Here is a 20281-nt window from a genome sequence, read left to right on the forward strand (position 1 = left end):
AGCTTTGACAGAGTAAGGTATGTGCATAGACTCCCTCTAGTTGAGAATTAAGGCATGACAACATTTTTCCCTAATGGAAGAATAGATTCTTTTAATACCCAAGTTCCTTCCCTTATCCCTGCTGCAGGATTTGCTGAACAGACAATTTAACCTTCACCCATCATGGCAAGCTGCATTAAGCAAATCTTCAAGGACTGGGTCCCTAGATATAGGGGTTACAACTCCCTTGGACCTGTAAAAGCACCCCACCAGGAAAGCTAGGCAATGTAGCAAGACCAAAGCCTTGGGTTCCAGCCCTATAAAGAGGCATTACAGGCAAGACCTCGTGCTTCGGATACAAGGCCCCAGGTACCATCCTTTTAGGCCTCAGTGGCACGATGGATCTGGTGCATGGATCCCTCCTGGAGCTCCTCAGAGCACTTCACTCGTGACCAACACCTTAGACACTGGTGAAAAAAAAACCGATGTGCTCCTGGAAAGAGGGGTTATATAGCGAGTGAACTTCTTGGATTGGGTATACCAGTGTCCATCACCTGAAGGTGGCCTATAACCCATTACTCAAGGCTGTGTCCCATGATGTAAGATAAAGAAATCCCTCCTTCACCCCCATTTTTCATAAACCTAATCAAGATTTAGATACTCTTTTTGGATAGATTAGTTGGTTACAGAACCAGTCAAGAAAACCATGTCTAGCCTGTGTACAGCAAACATATGCATGGTTGACCAATAGATGAATCATGTAAAATCTTACTGGCAACCCTTTATGCAACTTCTAGAGTGCACGACTATTGGACTGAACAGCATATAGAGAACATATTGCCAGGTCTAAAAGCTTTGTGGTTTAATCTTTAGGCACATCATTCAGATATGACCAAATTTTAACCAGATCCAGTCATTTAAACAATTTAAGTTGTTGCAGCTGAGTTTACCAATCTTTAGTGGTAGCTGCATTTGTGTTTGCAACTGGTGATCCTACAAGTAACATGTCTTTGTGCAACAGCGCTGTAGCAAGTTAATGGAGAAAATGGTCATTGGCGGTTGTGAGGAGGAATTGTCCTAGTCCTATTGATGGTGTTCTGTAAGCTACAACTGGACAGGTGAACAATTCAAGATTCCAATGCACCATAGGCAGAGCAAACAGGAAGCTGCAAGCTGACCATTTCTGGCAGGACAAAACCACTACAAAATGCCAGCAATGATGTAGCACCCCCTTAGCTAGATAGCTTAAAATTTCAGGCAAATTTTGTTTTGGCTCCCCTGTAGCAGTGGAGCAAAGTTCAATTGCTTTGGGCTGTTCTGGGTTCTGTTGGTGGCAGGCTCAACCCCCCCCATATTTCTGGTGTGTTCCAGAATTTAGTGGATAGAAGAGGCAGACCCTCACTTGCATATTCTTACTACCAATCCCTGGCAAGAAAAATGGGCAGTAGGGTGTGGCTGAGGTGGGCAAAAATGACCAGGGTCCATGTCCTGTGAGAGAAGACCCAGTCTGTGGCCCTCCAGGACTGAAAGCTGCAGTTGAGGCCATCTGGGTCCCAGCTCAAGCTTGGGGACCCACAGCCAGAGTTTCTGAGCAGTCACATGAAGGGGACCCCAAGGATCTGACCTGAAGGCACAGCACAGAGGCTGTCTGGTGCAGCAAAAAAGCAGTTAAGTATCCAGGGCACAGCGAGTAAGAGCTTGAAAAGATCAGAGAGTGTCCTTGCCAACTTTGCAATTGGGTCCCCTGAATAGTTAACCTCAAGAGGGTGGCTCTTTGCCCTAAAGACAGTACAGTCAAAAGTTTTCCATATCTTTTCTGGAAAGCTCGGAGTATCACAAGGTTCACTTCACCCAGTTAAAACATTAGGCTCCATGCACACCATCCTTAAAACATCTGTTCTCTTTGGAGTAAACTCAGCTTTTTTTGTACAAATTTTAGATGAGTTTAGGAGAGTTAAGTTTTGCCAGTAAGCTCCAAGCAAACAAATCATAGGGGTTTTCCTGCCTCTAAAACATTGATCTTAAATTATGCCTGTAAACGTCCTAATGTGCATGAACACAAAGGATAACATTGAGTTGCTTCTACAGGCAGAACACAACTCCTGTAGAAGCAATGTTTTGCCAGTGTGCATGGAGCCTTAGACTGCAAACATGTATGTCTGCTTCCTGAGTTGACTAAACTGTGCCTCACAGGGAATGTAACCTGTAATAAGTCAGCCACCCTGGTCTGAGTTCTGTGCTACACAGTGAAGGTCAAAGCTCACATTTTAGTTTGGCCTTATTGCCTAGAGTGCTAAGAACTTGTTCTGGCACTGCCAACCATATCAGGTAAGCAGCACTAGTACATCAGGACTGATTTCTAAACTACACTAAAAATCACTAGAAGTACAGCATCCATCTCTCCCATCTCTATTGCAAAAAGCGCATCACTGCAACAAGTAATGTTCCATTTAGAGGCAACATACCTTTTTGGCAGGACTGTCTTCCTCTTCAGAACTTCTGTATGGGAGATTAGGATTACTTAGCAAAGGATTAAATAGGAATACAAACATCCAGAAACAAGGTGAATTAAAGCTTCAAAAATATCCCAAAATCAGATGGATATGCTAGATAATTTGTGATTTTCTATGCTTCTTTATTCTGTATCGCTAACATGAATAAAAACTGTTACTTGAAAAAAAAATATATCCCAAAAATGCAGAAAAACCTCAAACTAGACCATACAAACACCTCCATTAATACTTACTCCTCTTCATCTTTTTCCATTTTCTTCTTCTACAATAAAGACAGTCATTACCAATAGTTAAACACTAGAAGAGCCATTCTAAAACACTTATATTAAAAATGTAACATCTGCCAGGTGAGGAGTCTTTCAAATAACCAAATACAAATTTGTCACATGCCAACACTCAGATGTTGGTCTGTCAGAGGGTAGAACAGACCAGTGGTATAAAATGCCAAAACAGGGAAAGTATTAATGACTAGTAGGAGCTCAAATAGTTACACATTATGATCATTTCTATGGACACTAGATATTTTACATCTCAGATTTGATTAACTTCAATACCTTAGGGTGTCATGACGTCCTTGACTGGGGGATATCTGCAATTCTGTGAATAAGAACGACCATAGCAGCAGTGTCACAGCTTGATCACCCTTATAGGCTTTCTTAAAGAAAGCTGAACCACCAGCATTTTTACTTCACTCTGAAAAATTGACTTGCTACTGAAATGGGTGGGGTTTTGCAAGTTGGTCGTAATATTTTAACCTTCTCTAGTTTGATATGTTCTCAAAGTCAGCAAGATCAATACAGCCTTTAGCCAGTTGCACAAACAGTCCATATAGTAGGGATATGCAATTAGCAGACCTCCAGCTGTTGTAGAACTACAGTTCTCATGAGGCATAGCCAAACTCTGACAGCCACAAGCACGACACCGAGGCATGATGGGACTTAGTTTTGCAACAGGTGGAGGTCTGCTAATTGCAGATCCCTGCCATATAGCATTACAACCTGTTCTTAAAAGATTCTGGCCTACACTAGTCCTAAAGAGCCTACCACCTTGGTGTGTAGACTGGCACGCGATCCATTGGAGCAGATTCTGAAGTTTTGTATGCTTGGCCTTGGAGCCAGAAGGAATCTAGGACTACCTGGCTTCCTAGTCCCATAGGCCATCCATGCTACTTAGTTTCAGCTTCCCCATCTGTTCTCTTGTATGAGAGACAGTACAAGACCATCCTTTTCCATTTGGGATTATAGTGGCAATCTTAAGTCAGTTTGTGTTTGCTCAATCATTGAATGTGGCTCGCTCTCATTTTTTTCGCAATATTCCACAATAGAAAGACATGGGGGGGACATTGACTAAGGAAAGCTTGAAATGACACTTTTTGGAATTGGAAAAGAAAGGCTTAGCTCTACAATGCGGGAGTAAGATATTGTAGAATCGCAATTGAATTAGTCCAGAAAGTTTTAAATGCATCAGGAAACGCCATTTCCCTGTTGGCACAAGCTGGGGTTTTACCTTTACAGATCAACTCAGGTTTAACCTTTTACAAAGCTTTTTCTCAGCTATGCATGGCTTCATGCAGAATGGGTGGCACTTAAAGTCTGGATTCTTGCCCGAATCTGAAATGATTTCCATGTAGAGTGAGCCTAGGATCCAAGGTGCTCTATAGGATCAATTTGAAGACCTATATAGGCACTCACACCCACACCAAAAAGGCATCTGCACCATTGTTACCTTAGAGGTTTTATGCCAGGTCCACTTTTAATCCTACAGTTAAACCTAATCACCAATACCAATCAGTTAAGCTGTACTAGGCCCAGTACATTGACACCAGTGCCTATTTCTTTGCCTCCAACTATTCAAATTAACCTTATAGCTAATACACCAGTTATTTTCTTTATCACATGAAGAGGCTAGACTTGATTATGGAACCACTTTGGGGCCTACTAGACACCTCATTTGGTAGATTATGCTTTTTAGTAAAGCTCTATTCAGTTAAAGCTCAATCCTGTAGACTCCATTCACAAAGCATGAATGCAGAGACAAGATTTATTTAAGTCATGACTAGCTTTCAAATCTCAGCTGAAAATAACCAATAATCTTTATGCTGCCATGTTAACTTAGTAAATTGAGCTGCAAAGAAATAGTTTTTTTTTTAAAACAGCTTACCTGTAAAATTGTTCTTTGAAGTATCAGGGGACACAGAGCCATAGTAGTTACTATGTGGGGTTATAGGCCACCTTCAGGTGATGACACTGGCACACTCCAAGACAAAAAAGTGCACTCCCTATATAACCCCTCCCACTACCGGCAGTACCTCAGTCTTGTAGCAAAGCAATACACATGTATACCAAGAAGGGAGGGGCCTCTGTGTCCCCTTGATGTACTTCAAAGAAAAAGGATTTTACAGGTAAGCGGTTTTAAAAATCCTATTTTCTTTTCATACATCATAGGACAGAGCCATAGTAGTTACTTTGGTTGCTGTCCCATAGCAATGCCAACTGAGAGAGAAAAGTAGGGCACTAAGACTAGAGGACTTATACTGCACCCAAAGGTGATATCCTCATGACCTTTTACATTTACTTAATAGAATCTGGTAAACGTATGGATTGAAGACCAAGTTGCAGCCTTGCAGACCTGAGCCATTGAGGCTTGGTGACGCACTGCCCAAGAAGCACTAACAGGCCTGATGGAGTGCACTTTAATATGAAAAGAGGAATTTTCCTCTTTAAACCATAAGCTTGAACAATCACTTGACAAATACATTTAGTAATGTTAGATTGGCAACAAACAAAACATCTGTTTTACAAATCTGAGCAGTCACTTTTAAATAGACCTTGACCACTCACCAGAGAAAGTCATGACTTTTCTTCCACAGAACAAGGTTCTGGAAAATGAAGGCAGAATATCCTGGTTTAAATGAAAACCTGACACTACCTTTGGTAGAAAATTTAGTATGAGGCCACAATACAACCTTATGAATAATCAAATATGGCTCATTACAGGAAAGAGCAGCAAACCGATACTCTCCTTGCAGAAGATATGGCACCCAAGAAAACCATTTCCCTCGTCAAGAGGATTAAGGGAATATCTTGAATCGGTTCAAAAGGCTGTTTTTGTAAAGCCTACAGGACTAAAAGTCAAGTCCCAAGGGTTCAGGGGTGACTTAACTGGGGGATTAATCCACATTACCCCCTGGATAAGGTTACGAACCAGAGAGTGTGAAGCAAGTGGTAGTTGAAAAAACTCCAACAAGGCCGACACATGGTCCTTGATAGTGCTCAAGGCCAGCTTCATTACTGATCCCCATCTGTAGGAACTCAAGGATCCTACCTATGATACATATCCTGGGGTGCCAACCCCTGGATTCACACCAGGAGACATATGCCTTCCAGACTCTATAGTATGATTCTGGAGGCTGGCTTCCTAGCATTAACCAAGGTATAAACTGCTGACAACCCTTTAGAATGTGGGTCTCAAATAGCCAAATCATTAAATTTAGCATTTGTAAGGTAGGATGGAACACTGGACCTTGCGAGAGAAGGTCTGGCCACAGGGGCAGGGTCCCCTACTGCCATCCTTATCTCAGCAAACCAAGATCTCCTGGGCCAACAGAATCACCTCCTTTCTCTCTTGCTTGATCCTGCGTAGGAGACATGGAAGCAGCAGCAGAACAGGAGGGAACGCATAGATCAGTGAAAACTGATCCCATGGAAATACCAAGGCATCTGTTCCATATGCCATTGGATCCCTTGTCCTTGACAAAGTTGATCTTGTTGAACCTCGACGCAAACAGATCCACATCTGGAACTCCCCATTTTTTGGCATATTGACAGAAAGATGTCAGGGTGAAGGGACCATTCTCCCGGGAACTATTGTTGGAGACTCAAGTAGTCCACCTGCCAATTTCCCATCCCTGGAATGAAAGCTGCTGATAGGCAAGGGATGTTTTCTGCCCAAGACAGAATAGGATTCACCTCTGGGCTGCATGACTTTGTGCCCCCCTAGGTGATTGATATAAGCCACAGCTGTGGCATTGTCAGATTGGATCCTGACAGGATAATTCCTTAGTCTGAGCATCCAGGCCTTTAGGGCCAGGCATACTGCCCGAATCTCTAGAATATTGATGGGCAGGGTCAACTCTGATTTGGATGGCTTCCCTTGGACAGACGCTTCTTCCAGGACTGCTCCCCAGCCCAAAAGGCTGGTATCTGTTACTACTTTCCTGGTAACTGGTAGAAAGGATTTATTTTTGAAGATTTTTGGATATTAACCACCAATTGAGGCTCCGATGCACTTTGGTGGATAAACGCATCGGGAAGTCCAGAGTTTGGACCTTGTTCCAAGTTGACAGGATACTGTTTTGCAGTAGTCTTGAATGAAACTGCGCATAAGGAAAGGCCTCGAAAGAAGCCACCATTTTTCCCCAATAAAACTCATGCAAAGATGACTAGGATTGTTCTTTGTTTTGACCAATCGAATCAGTTCCTTTAATGAACCGATTCTTTTCTGGGGCAAAAACACCCTATTCTGGACTGTATCTATGCTCAGCTCTAAGTACTGCAATCTCCTTGATGGTTTTGAGGATCCAACCTAAAGTATTCCAGGTAGCTGACTGCAGTGACCAGACTTTGGTTTAAACAGGCTACCGATTGATCTATCAAGAGTAGATAGTCTAAGTAGGCTAGTATCGTTATACTTTGAGTCCAATGCTCAAGAGAAACTCTGGATTCTTAGGAACATTTTGATCTGAGAAAAAGAAAAAAAAAAAAACGGAACTTTTGGAACTCCAGCTTGTACCTTGGAGCTATTGAGGAAGTCCCCTATTCATCTTCCTGTTAGATCCTGAACTGCAGAAGAATTCCCCCTATTGAGCAAGCGGGGCACCTCAAAAGGAGGCTTCAGTATCTTGTAGGTTTACTCCCAAGACCTCTTTTGTTCCTTTGGTTAAATTGAGTATTACCCTTGAACCTGGTAGAAGCCATCGTGACTGCCTCGTGGCTGATGCCCCTGGCACAAGAGGAGCTTTAAAAATGAATATATTTATTCCTTTACTTAAATGGCAAAAGGGGGTACTTTTCCACTAGAATCTTTGGATGAATTATCCAAACATTCTCAAATCACTGTTTCACTGCAAAAGGAAGACTAGCCAGGAGCTTCTGCATGGTGAAAGGAAGTTTATCCTACGCTGATGTGCGTTCCTGCATTTAGCCGTTTGTGTTAGCAACAATGTTCACAGAACCGTGTATAACACCTGGTATTCCCAGGCAGTCTCCCGTACAGGTACTAACCAGGCCTGACCCTGTTTAGCCTCTGAGATCAGGCGATTTCAGGGTGATGTGGCCGTAGGCATCCCAGCAGTTGTGCGTTTGGCTAGTTTATAAGCAAGCACCTGCATGAGGACCTTGTGGAGGTTCTACAATAGAAACTCAAACACAAAGCAGAGGTACTATCAGAAGAAATCGCATCCACTACTTGAGTAATAGTCCAGCCACTGCTATTAATGCTCAGCCTCATGCAAATAGTAAATGTGTCAAGCAGGAAATGCCTGCATCGCCAACCTCTTCCATGTTCCCTTTGCTCTCATGACTCTGCAACAATTTTGCAGCCAGCAGTTTTTTTTTGTTTTTTTTTTTTTAAACACTCCCACGTTGGACACTAATCCTTGCCCCCACCTTTCATTGCACCCCCCCTTCTTTCAAAAAGATTTCCTGCGCAAGCACAGGCCTCTGATCCAATGGGATCAGCTTGTAAGGGAGGGATGGCATGGAGACCTGGAAGCCACCCTGTGTAGGGGCGGTGAAAGAAAACAGCATTGCTGATAGTTTTCAGTTCTCCCTTATACTCAGCCTCATGAAGAGTTCAGCCCAGGTGGGGGGGGGGGGGGGGGGGGTGTCTGGAGGAAGCAAACCCCCCCCCCCCCCCAAACTTACTGGAGATCTGCCTGCTGGCTGGAAGAAAAAAAAAAAAAAAAAAAAAAACTGCTGCTTCTGTGACACAGCATGATCTCTGAGCAGAGCATGAGAAGGTATGTGCTCCATATAGCCCCCAGTGGTGACACTTAGGCATAACATTTACTTTAAAGTGGTTGTAAACTCTCCCCCACAACTTTGTCCCATGTAAATCAGCATTAAAAAAAACCCTAATGAACACTGCTGTAGATATCCCCTTACTTGCTTAGTATTGTTGTAATCCTTTTCGTTATTTAGAAAAATGTCACTGAGCATGCCCATAGCTCCCCTGATTTACGGCACTGTGTGCTTATCTGTCTATTATCAGGACTTCCTACGCACAACACTGAAGTCACTCAGAGCTTCCTACTACAACCCATGTAACATCAAGTGTAAACTTGGGCATCGGACAGCATTACTGCAGGTTTATCAGCTAAAGCTGATAGGCAAACACTAGATAATCAGCACAAGTAAATACTATGAAATAAAACAAGTCAGCTATGAGCAGGGAAGCCATAGAAATGTTGGATTGAGAAGAAGGCTTGGTTAACAGTACAGGAAGTGCTCAATGTAAGGGCAGAAACACTACTGTGGACTCAGAAAATACTAAAAGTAATTTGCAATTTGGGCTTGATAACAGTGGCTAGAGTTTGATAATTATAATGGACTAAATAAAAAGCGGCATCAGAGTGGGAGATTTTACTTCCTCTTTAGAGACAATTCATAAGAAAAATTTTAACAACATTTTAGAAAAACTCCACTTACCTTTCCTGCCACAGGTTTTCTGTGGTAAACCAACAGACCCAATCTTCAACCTTCAGGAGTTGGGGATCCTCAAGGAAACCCACAATCCTGGACCTGCAATAGCACCACTGGCAGTAAACTTTATGGCCTTAATACTAAAAAGTACTGGATTCCAGCTCTCGAAAGAGAAGCAGTCTCAGGCATAAACCTTTTCTCTGGACACAAGGCCCAGGTACCATTCAGTTCAGCCAGAAAGACCTTGAATGGATCCATCTGCATAGCTAGCCACAGCAAGGATTGCTCCAGAGGAGCTCAGCACATCTTTACTTCGTGACCAACATCTAGACACTGGTGGGAAAAAAAAAAAAAAAAAAAAAAAAACACTGAGGTACTCCTAGTGGGAGGGGTTATATAGGGAGTGCACTTTTGTCTTAGGGCATGCCAGTGTCCATCACCCCACATAGTAACTACTATGGCTCTGTGTCCCCTGATGTATGAAAAGAAAACCCTCTTGCTGCACAGGCATTGTAACCCCTATTCACACCAATATGAAAACCAAAATCTGTTTTCTTTAGGCAGAAGGGAAAAAAAGCCAAACTGGTACCTTTGCCTGTCCTGCCTTCTTGGAAGCTGCTGGCCTCTTTACAGGTTTTGGAGGAGATTCTGGATCTTCCTCCTCTTCTTCCTCTTCCACCTCCTCCTCACCTTCTTCCTCCTCTGCCCAGGAGTAGTCTGCTTCCACTAAAGGTGTACAATAGTCAGTTTATTTCTCTGGTGTACCTAGCTCAATAGGATGAAGAAACCTGTAGTGATACAGTCATAACCAACTTTAAATAAAAAAAAAGGTTTCCTGCCATCAGAGCTGGTGCTAGACTATTTTGCTGCCTAGGCAAAACAGACGTTCACAACCCTACCACCACCCCCCCCCCCCCAAAAAAAAACAAAAAACCCAAAAACTGCAAATGCCACCTGTGCAGGGATGCCGTCTCACCTCAATGTGGAGATTGACTGGGGGAGCTGGGAGGAAGTGATGTTGCATGCAGCTCAGCACCTCATTAGCTGAAATCCTCTTCTCCAGATTGGCTGATGTTTGCAGGAGATGTCTTTGTCCCCAGCCATCATCCAATCCTGCAGCGGTATGCAGAATGTTGGCGCAGTGTGTAGTGAACAGGGCAGCCTTCAGTAATTTTAGGGCCCTTTACACAGCTTAACACCTGCTGCCTCCCCCCCGGTGTTTACTCCTTAAAATAGGGCCCCCAAAGTTTCTCCTCCTTTCACAAGGGTCTCCAGAGTTTTCCCTTACATCAGAGAACCCACTTATATTAAGATCCCAGAGCCCACTGCCTTTCAATAAGGCCCCCAAAGTTAGAAAGGAAAGGAGAGGTTTAAGAGAATAGTTGGGGGTAGTGGAAGGGGAGGAGGAAGTATTGCAAAGACCCCAACTTACATCAGGATTCATTCCTTTTCATTGCAGTAGTTGGCTACAGAACAGGTGAAAGCTGGAAGGCTGGGTTTTGGGACCTGAGGTTTGGAAGAGAAACTTCCTCCTCTGAATGCTGGGGTCTGGAGGAGGGGCAAGCACACAATTGGTTACTAGGACCACTTATGTCCTAGAAACCAAACCCTAATGCTGAGAACAGCAGGCAGTGGATGCTGTCAGCTGCCATACATTCAGGGACAACTTGGATTGCTGCACAGCATTCACTGTTGGCATGGCAGCAAGGATGCTGACTGGGCAGGATGCTCTTAGGGGGTTTGGACCCTGCAACATCTAGTTGGGTTGGGGCCTGGGCCCCCTACATGTGTATGGGCTGTTTCTCCTCCCCCCTATGGTAGCCCTGGTGGGGGGGATATCAGCGGACCAGCATCCATGGCTGCACCCTACTTTGCCTAGCAGTAGCAACAGCACTGCCTGTCATGCTGACATAATAGCTTAAGTATGTAGATTGTTAGTACCAACTTCGAATCTGTATTTAAGTCATAATTGTTAAAGCTAGAGTAGCCAGGCAAAACAGGATTTCTAGGTGGCAAGTAGTGATTGACAGATCAAATAGGTGCAGCGCTAAAAACAAAAACAAACCAAAAAAATATTTTAAAATACAATAATCCAGGGATGAAGAACACACTAGGGTAATGTCTCCTATAGATAATGCAGAGCACAGAGAACGTCCAGATATTAAACATGAATCCACCAGGCAAACGTGATATTCACAGCAATGATGTGTGGCCGATAGAAGGACCCTTCACCAAAAACCGGATGGCCTCTCACCTGGTAACCAGGACCCTTCACAGAAGAGTCAAGCGAGCATTCCCATAGGGATCAACAAAGTGAAGATAAAGATCCAATGGCAGGAGACTCCTCCAGATAACCACGTAGCAGGGGGTCGGCGTGATTCATATAAACTCATACATTCGATCTGAGACAGGTCACAGAGCCTTATACCCACTACTGGGGTGATGATAGTAAATCGATAAAGCCGTTGATCTCTCACAGTAGGCAATCATAAAAAGAGGAAGAGGACAATCTAGTGCTCTCTGTATAATCTGTTTTATTTGCCAAGTAAAATATTAAAAGATCTACTCACAATGGTTGCACTCATGAACGAGTGCTGGTTTTACAAAACGTGTAAGGTTTTTTTCAAACCTAGAAGATGGCCCCGCGGGTGACGTCAGGTGAAACTCCGAACCTTTCATGACAGAATAGAGAATACCTCTTGGTCACCTCCTTGTCCCTGCCTGAACCGGCTTCTGTCCTGGATTCCGTTCCTTGTATCCTGAGACCTGTTCCCTGTACCTGCTCCCATTACGATTTTGTAGATGACATCCCGTGACCAAGAGGTATTCTCTATTCTGTCATGAAAGGTTCGGAGTTTCGTCTGACGTCACCCGCGGGGCCATCTTCTAGGTTTGAAAAAAACCTTACACGTTTTGTAAAACCAGCACTCGTTCATGAGTGCAACCATTGTGAGTAGATCTTTTAATATTTTACTTGGCAAATAAAACAGATTATACAGAGAGCACTAGATTGTCCTCTTTTTATGATTGCCTACTGTGAGAGATCAACGGCTTTATCGATTTACTATCACCCCAGTAGTGGGTATAAGGCTCTGTGACCTGTCCCAGGTCGAATGTATGAGTTTATATGAATCACGCCGACCCCCTGCTACGTGGTTATCTGGAGGAGTCTCCTGCCATTGGATCTTTATCTTCACTTTGTTGATCCCTATGGGAATGCTCGCTTGACTCTTCTGTGAAGGGTCCTGGTTACCAGGTGAGAGGCCATCCGGTTTTTGGTGAAGGGTCCTTCTATCAGCCACACATCATTGCTGTGAATATCACGTTTGCCTGGTGGATTCATGTTTAATATCTGGACATTCTCTGTGCTCTGCATTATCTATAGGAGACATTACCCTAGTGTTATTTTCTTCATCCCTGGATTATTGTATTTTAAAATATTTTTTTGGTTTGTGTTTTTGTTTTTAGCGCTGCACCTATTTTATCTATTTGCTTAGAGGGATTTGATAGTTTGACCCTGGTGTTCAGCTGCTTTCAGGTCTTGGCATACATGCGCTGATACAATTTCTACATAAAGTAGTGATTGACAGCCCAACATATTTTAGCTTTCAGATGCAGAAAACTTACATTTTAGTTAGCTGTATGCCCAACCCACTACTGCAATCCAGTTTACCAGGTTTGCTTCCTACCCATCTCAAATAAACAGGAAAGTGCCTTTAGCACTATGCAGGCATTTAAGGAGAGTCTTAGTCACTCCTAAACCAGTTAGACAGCACTGGGCCTTTAGTTTGTCTCCCTCATGGTCCACCCAAGTGCATTGGCTTACAGAAGATACTCCCATTAATTTGCAATAATATTTATAAGTAGTCATGCAAGTAGCCAAACTGGAAACTTCGAATGTACAGCAATTGCCAGTTAAACAGCTACCTTTGGCTTTTGAGTCACTCAAAACCAGCATGTAGCATCAGAACACCCAATCCGACTTCTTGTTTTGTGTCAGTGATGGAGAGAACTGAACTAGAGACCACCTACAACTAGCATTTAAACAGCTCAAAGCAATAGGAGCCTACATCCTGACCTTGAAGTCATATTACTTTTTAGATCATATATAAAGGCAAAAAAATATATAAATAAAAATGTTAATTTCTACATATTGGTTATGCTACTGTAGAACAAAAGCAAAGCAAGGGGTGCAAAAAGGTTCTATAGCACATTACATATTAGCAGATCTGGAATGAAAAACCCCCAATGAGGTTTCAAGATCTACCAAGTAAAATTCATATCTGATTAATTACTCCACACCCAGCTTCTGCTCTACTTGGCTTCAGAGTTATGCTCTTCCCAGTTATGAAAACCCAATCTGGTGAAGCTTGCACACACCCTTTCAAAATCTGTCCAGTTTGTTAGCACAATTTAACATTTAAAGCAAAGTAATTTGCAGACTGTTACTCACATGCAACATGCTGACCACTAATATAAATTGGCCCAGATCCAGACTTCAGCTGGAATGTGACTGGAGGAGTCAATTCAATGCCCACCATGGTAGCCTGCAAGTGACAAATAATGGGTTCAACATCCCTGCCAATATTGTGGAACATACTTTCAGCATGAGTGGAAGCTCACCATTGGTAGAATAGATGGCTTTAGTGTGGCAATAGGAACCGGTTTTACGTCACTCCCTTCTACTGCTTGAGGGACTATTTCTACTATGTGGAACTCATCCTTTGCTGCATTCCCAAGACATACCTAGAAAATAAAAGTGAAAAAGAAGAATATAAAGACAAAAGCCTAAAGAATGAGGAAAGGGTTGAAAGCATTAATGCATGTTCAGAAAGGCAGCAGTTTTAAAAAAGTTCTCCCAACTACTCTATGCCAGTCTTCCAGTCTGCATAGACCAAACTGACAGTTGAAGGCCTAAAAGATGGCACCAATTACACAATTTCCACAGTCCAGTAACTTGTAAATTTGGCCAATTCAAAGTTATACCAAATCAGACACCACTTTAATTTAAGATACCAAGCACTATGGATTAGATCTTCGTAAAATGCCAAGCGGCTGATCATTCTATAAATAGAAGGAAGAACCAATGATCAAACTAGACAAAGCTACACTTAGCTTCTGATATGCTTCAAGAAGGCAGACAATATAAGGTTATAGCAATACTCACTGTCCTTAACGCCAGTTGATGCTCACTCTTATCTTCATCTGACACTTTAAATGTGAATGTCTTGGTCTGTTCATTGAGCTCACACCCTGCATTAGCCAGACACAAGTTACATACAACAGCTGTCCAAACCTTGGACACAATTAAACTTTTTTGTAATATAAAAAAACAGAAAGCAGGACGTTCTATACAGAACACCATTGACATGTTGCAAATAAGGTTTACATTTGTCAGCTCAAGAAAAGAGTTTATATATAGTCTACTGGGATCAGCTATATCAAACTTACATTATACAGTTGTGTAACAGTCTGTTTTAAAAATGTATATGTGGTAAATAGTGATTTGCTTATTGCATATGCAGGCCAAGTTTCCAATTAGCAGTGCAACACGGGGCCCCATACAGCCTACCCGACAGGGCCCCCTTCCTCTGACCAGAAGAGACTGACAGAATCATTAGTCCCTTTCTCTGTAGCCTCAGCTGCACAGATGAATGAATAGGAAGTGCTCCAAGGCCATTCATAAAGTATACAGTTTACTGTGCTTCAGTAATGAATGGACACAGGAGTGAATGGTACTGATCAGTGATCACCCACTGTTCATTCAGAAAGGAAAGGGCCAGTAATTGACATATCTACCTGCCTATTGCCCTGCTCTCCATCCTGAAACATCCCTGTGTGCCCACAGCAGCTGCCAGTGGGAGAGGGAAGACAGCAGCACGCTGGGGGGGACAGCAGATTAAAGGGGTGCATGTGCTAGAACCAAACCCCCTGCAGTGCAGCCAGAGGGGGCAAAATATATTAAAAAAAAGCAGGCAGTGTTGCAGTGGGGAGGCAGAAGAGGACAAGTGTCTACAGAAATAAGAAAGTACAGCCAGAACTCTTGTTAAGCAGGTACAGCCCCCCCCCTTTAAGTTGATGGGGCTCAGGCCCAGTACAGGAGGGCTGTCTATACTGCCTTAGCAGCCCTAGCAACAGGTAACACTAATCGTGTTCATTACAGACATACTGAATGAGGGAGACAGAGGGACTTTGATAAGGTCCAAGGCCCTCTGTACAGGCATTTCACGAGACTGATAGCAAGTAAAATTCAGAGCAATTTCCTATGGTAATAAATGAATAGAACTGTATTAAATAATGGCTTATATCTACCTGCCGTTCTACTATATTACCCTATGCGGTAGGCAGCACTGCCTATTGCCGACATGCACACATTGAAAAAATGCCCAGGAATTTATTTTTTTTTAATTAAAATTGTTAAATATAAATACTTCACACTTTTCTGGATGAAATTATGCCACAACTTTTTATGAAGTGCTGCAAATTGTTGGCACTAGACAAGTCCTGTAAAATAAGTGTGTGCAATCTGGTGACTATGGTAGTTATAGTTACAGAGGAGCTTCAGTTTGTAAAAATAAGTCAGCAGCCACAAACTTAATTAAAAAAGGACACTTACCCATCCAGGGATCCAGTGCCACCCTTACCCAGGCCAGCAGTTCGCTGGTCTTTAGGTTCCCAGAACCAGCAGGTTTACTGTGAGAAGCTAGCTGCGATTCCTTGTGGAATCACAGCTGGCTCCCCACTGCGCATGTCCGAGCTGCACTATCTAAATGGGCTTGTCCCAAGAGGTAGCAGGGAGGGGAGAAAACTCCACTCCCAATCACCTAGGCAGTTGGAGCAGAAGTGGGCACCTGTCAAAACCAGGTACAACCCCCCCCACAAACATTTCAGATATAAGGGGACTAAAAAGCTTAAAAAAAACCCTAACAAAACCATTTGCTTTTAGCTGAAGTTAGGCTACAACCCCCAAAAAGGTCAACATAATCATTCTAATGACATTAAAGAACGCCAGGTATCACCATTTATATAGGCAATGAGATTAAGGTGTCAGTTTCAGAGGAAAAACTTTGGATAGTACTGCTAGTTTTCTCATGGCTCAAACAGCAAGTTACACTACAACCTAAAGAACTAGCAAAAATCTCATTTTGGATAGAGTAAGGGAGGGTTATAACCGGTCAGTTCTCTTTGGCCAAACGTGTCCCATGGAGCTGTTTTTTTAAACAGAAGTACATTGGGGAGGTTAAACGTCACTTCCTGTCCCATAACCACAACATGAAGTGAGGTGAATCCCCTGGGGGCCCCCCCCAGGTCACCAGAACTGGTGAGCCAACTAGATAACTTCACCTCATTTTCTGGGGACAACCCAATTTTCTTTTACTTTCATTAATGGTAAACAGGACAGAGGGTGAATCTCCCTAATGGGGGCACAGAAAAAAAAAAAAAAAACCCCACACATTGTAATCCATTTCCACTAACCAAAAATAAAGAGTTTTGCCTTTAGTTATAAAATGTAACCATCAAAACTCCAGATCACTGGCCATCCTAAAAAAAAAAAAAAAGGAATGAATTGTGGTTTATTTACTTTATGATCAGGATATAAAATTGACTTACACCACATTGTTTTTGCTGCAATGCCACAGCCCCCCCCCCCCCCCAAGCCATTGGGCTTAATGGTGACCCCCCACATTGTCAACTTATTTATTGGGATCCATCAGCAGATATTTTCAGATTTATCCTTTGCTAGATCAGTTTTAATTTCTACAGCATGGCTTTGCAACTATTACAGTTCTGGTCAAGTCTACTCATGTAATAGGCCCCCCCCCAAAAAGTGCATTTCATATTTACCGGTTTGAACTAATTGCCACCATGAATCAGTTTTCCCCACTTACCCCATATGAGAGACACTGGTTTGTCCAACTTGCTGGTGTTACTGATTGTAGAATCCATCTTGATACACTAAAAATGTACAAAAATGCTTCAGCATGATTGAAAGGCCAGGTGCTGGAGAATAACCACCTAAAAACGCATCTATGGAAAGTTAGTGCCAATATGACTTTTACACATTTTATATTGTAAAGCACATGGTGAGCTGCAACACAAAAATGTGAGCAAGCCCCACCAAGAGACAAGTGGAATTAACTAGGTAATGAGATCACTATTGTTATAGTCAAGTGATAAGGAGCCAGAGTCCAACCATGCCCATTTTGTACCACCTATAGCCAGAGTACCTTTTTTTGGGCAAGGGATTTTGCAATTGAGGACTCAGTTTCTGCCTCTACAATATTACCCCTCTAATAGACACTTCCAAACCTGCCCTCCAACCCCATTGTGATTTGTAGATATATACTGGCGAGCCTAACGGCTCCCCCACTCCTGGAAGACACCGAAAAGTAACGAAAGTTAGAGTGCAAAAGCTGGTGCAGCTCTGCATATAAATCAGCTTCTTTCCCCACCTCAATTGAAGCTATAAGCCAATTGGCTATGCACAGCTGCACCACATTATGCACTCCAGTTTTATTAAATCAACCTCATACTGCTGGGGAGATGGAACTTTGGATGTATTATATTTTTCTTGGTGCAGCATTTAATTTTCAAACTGCCATTACTTTAGAAAGGGGACCCATTTGCAATTCGTGCGGTGGTCAGGCTAGTTGCCATACTGCATTAGGCAGCCTTCACACTATAGTTTTGTAAACAAGCAAAATCATTTGACATTGGTGTCTGTTCATTTGTGCAGAGCTTTCCAGACCCACAGTCGTACTATGATCAGCCCGATTTTGATGGACTTGCCTCAGTTTACATCAGGTTTAGGTCTGAAGGGAGATCTTTTTCCATTGTCACATGGACGGATGAGGGAAACTGATGCAAATGGACACAAGGTCATTCACATCCAGCCACCCAGAGATTAAAATCAAGTGATGATCACCAAGAAGAAGTGCATCTCCTAAACAGATTAAACAGCTTAAAGTGAGGAATCTGCTTTAGATAGCACGCACACACATAATATTTATATATATATATATATATATATATATATATATATATATATATATATATATATATATATATATATATATATATATATATATATATATATATATATATATATATATATATATATATATTTTAACAAAGCCACCATCCTGAGTCCAGTTCCACTTACTAGTTTCAGTATAATGGCCTAAAGAGGTATAGCTTTATGGTCACCTATATGCCTGCTTCTATCAGCCTAATAAGGGGAGCCATTAGAATACTGGTCAGAATTGGGCTGCATACAGCCATTTTATTACTACACACCAGTAACCATGGCCATATAAATTAGAGATAGCAAGCATTCAAGCCACAGTACTGTGAAAATAAATACAAAATTTAAAAAAATTCCACATATAAGTTAGTGTTAAAAGCCATATTGGAACTTAATTAGCACATTGTAAAAAGTTTCTCACTGGTATCAGGACATCCTTAGTAAATACCAGATACACCCCCCCTCAAACACAAAGACATCTAGTACACAGGAAAAACCCAATGATATTTAAAAATTCTTAATTAACAACCTGTGCCCCCAAACCCTTACCACCCAGCCTACTAACTACCCTGACAATGGCACATTCCCACCCAGCAGACCTACACTTCCAGAGTTGCCGCACAAGAGTAGAGGAAAATACCTGCTGCAGTGCTATTTATAAGGGAAGGCTTGCACCTGAGATTGATGAGGACCATGAAATATTTAACCCTATGTGTGGGAGATTCTCTAAACTTTGGGGTTTAGCTAAAGAGCCATTTATAAGGCTTGGTTCACACCTATGCATTTTTTAGTGCATTTTCAGTTTTGCAGAAATACACTACAGTCCATTTAACATGGTTTCCTATGGATGTAGTTCACATCTGTGCATTTTTTTTGGAAGGGGCCAGAGATGAGCAGGTTGTGTTATTGGTTCCATAGACTTCAATGGGTCAAAACCGTGTATTGAAAAACGCAAAATGCATCAACTGCAACTTGCATAGGTGTAAACCAGGCCTTAGCCCCCATTCACATCGAGCCGATTTGACATGTCAAATCGCATGCCAAATCAGAGCCTATTGCCGGCAACGGCACCGTCTGTGGGACACTGACTTTGCGGCGCTACACAGATTCCCAAAAGTAGTTTCTGCACTACTTTTGGGGACTTCAGGGGCGATTTCAATAGACATCTGTGCATGAACCTGCACAGATGTCTTTCAAAACTGAAATGCGGGTTTGAAATTGTGCGAGTTCAGCTGAATTCGCACGATTTCAAACCAGCTCTCAGTGTGAACGAGGGCTAAGGCCTGGCTCACACCTATGCAGTTTGCATATTCCACGTGCATTTTGCGTTTTTCAATAAACGTTTTTGATCCATTGAAGTCTATGGAACCAAAAACTAGAATAAAGTCCCTGGCCCTTTCCATAAAATGCACAGATGTGAACATGACCCATAGGAAACCATGTAAATGGACTGTAGCGTGTTTCTGCAAAACTGAAAACGCACTAAAAAATGCATAGGTGTGAACCAGGCCTTAGTGTGCTTTTCCACACTCCCTGTATCAGCCTGTGCTTAGTACAGCAAAGTGCCCTCAACAACTGCTGTTGGGACTCATTAAAGAAAAAGGCAGTTTTGCTGAAAGCAGTGCAGAATGTTTCAACAACACATGTTCATTTGCTACAACTGATCCAATCTGACTTGCAATTTTATATTATTTTGTTAATATAGAGGTCAAGCACTGACTTTTATATATACATATGTTTATATACAGTGGCGGCTGGTGGGTTGTATTTTTCTTTTTGGGGGGGGGGGTGGCAAACAACCCACCCGTTGCCTCACCCAACACCCCCCCCCCCATGATTGGTCGGGTCACGGTAGGCTGCGACCCGAGCCCACCCTTTTTTGAAGTCTATTAGACCCTCAGGCTCTAATCACATGCTTCTAAAAATAAATAAATAAAACCCTGATTGGAATCCTTGAGTCTAGTGCCCCGCATGTAGATTAGGGGGCTGGACACATGGATGGGGGGGCTCCGCCCCAATGGGCCACCACTGTATATACAGTATCCCACAAAAGTGAGAACACT

At 42.6% G+C, this 20281-nt stretch overlaps 1 protein-coding gene across 1 annotated transcript; it reads right to left on the minus strand.

Annotated features, from left to right (window-relative positions):
• Positions 1–1737: 1737 nt before the first annotated feature.
• Positions 1738–17145, minus strand: NPM2 (nucleophosmin/nucleoplasmin 2). Its single transcript, XM_073623620.1, has 8 exons — positions 17083–17145; positions 14361–14446; positions 13817–13939; positions 13647–13740; positions 9783–9919; positions 2726–2754; positions 2445–2478; positions 1738–1758 (listed from the first exon to the last, which is right to left on the minus strand). Exons 1-8 carry the CDS (start codon positions 17138–17140, stop codon positions 1738–1740), a joined length of 582 nt encoding a protein of 193 aa, XP_073479721.1. The 5' UTR covers positions 17141–17145.
• Between the last annotated feature and the right edge of the window lie 3136 nt (positions 17146–20281).

This window comes from Aquarana catesbeiana, linkage group LG03 (genome assembly GCF_042186555.1).
Source record: "Aquarana catesbeiana isolate 2022-GZ linkage group LG03, ASM4218655v1, whole genome shotgun sequence".
Classification (NCBI taxonomy): Eukaryota; Metazoa; Chordata; class Amphibia; order Anura; family Ranidae; genus Aquarana; species Aquarana catesbeiana.

Excerpts from the sequence above, each read along its gene's own strand:
- NPM2 (XM_073623620.1), bottom strand. The coding sequence starts at position 17,140 with ATGGATTCTACAATCAGTAACACCAGCAAGTTGGACAAACCAGTGTCT. Across the intron at positions 13,940-14,360 it reads ATCAACTGGCGTTAAGGACA|GTATGTCTTGGGAATGCAGC; the intron begins GTGAGTATTGCT and ends TTTATTTTCTAG. Across the intron at positions 1,759-2,444 it reads AAGACAGTCCTGCCAAAAAG|GGCAAAGAGCCACCCTCTTG; the intron begins GTATGTTGCCTC and ends TACTGTCTTTAG.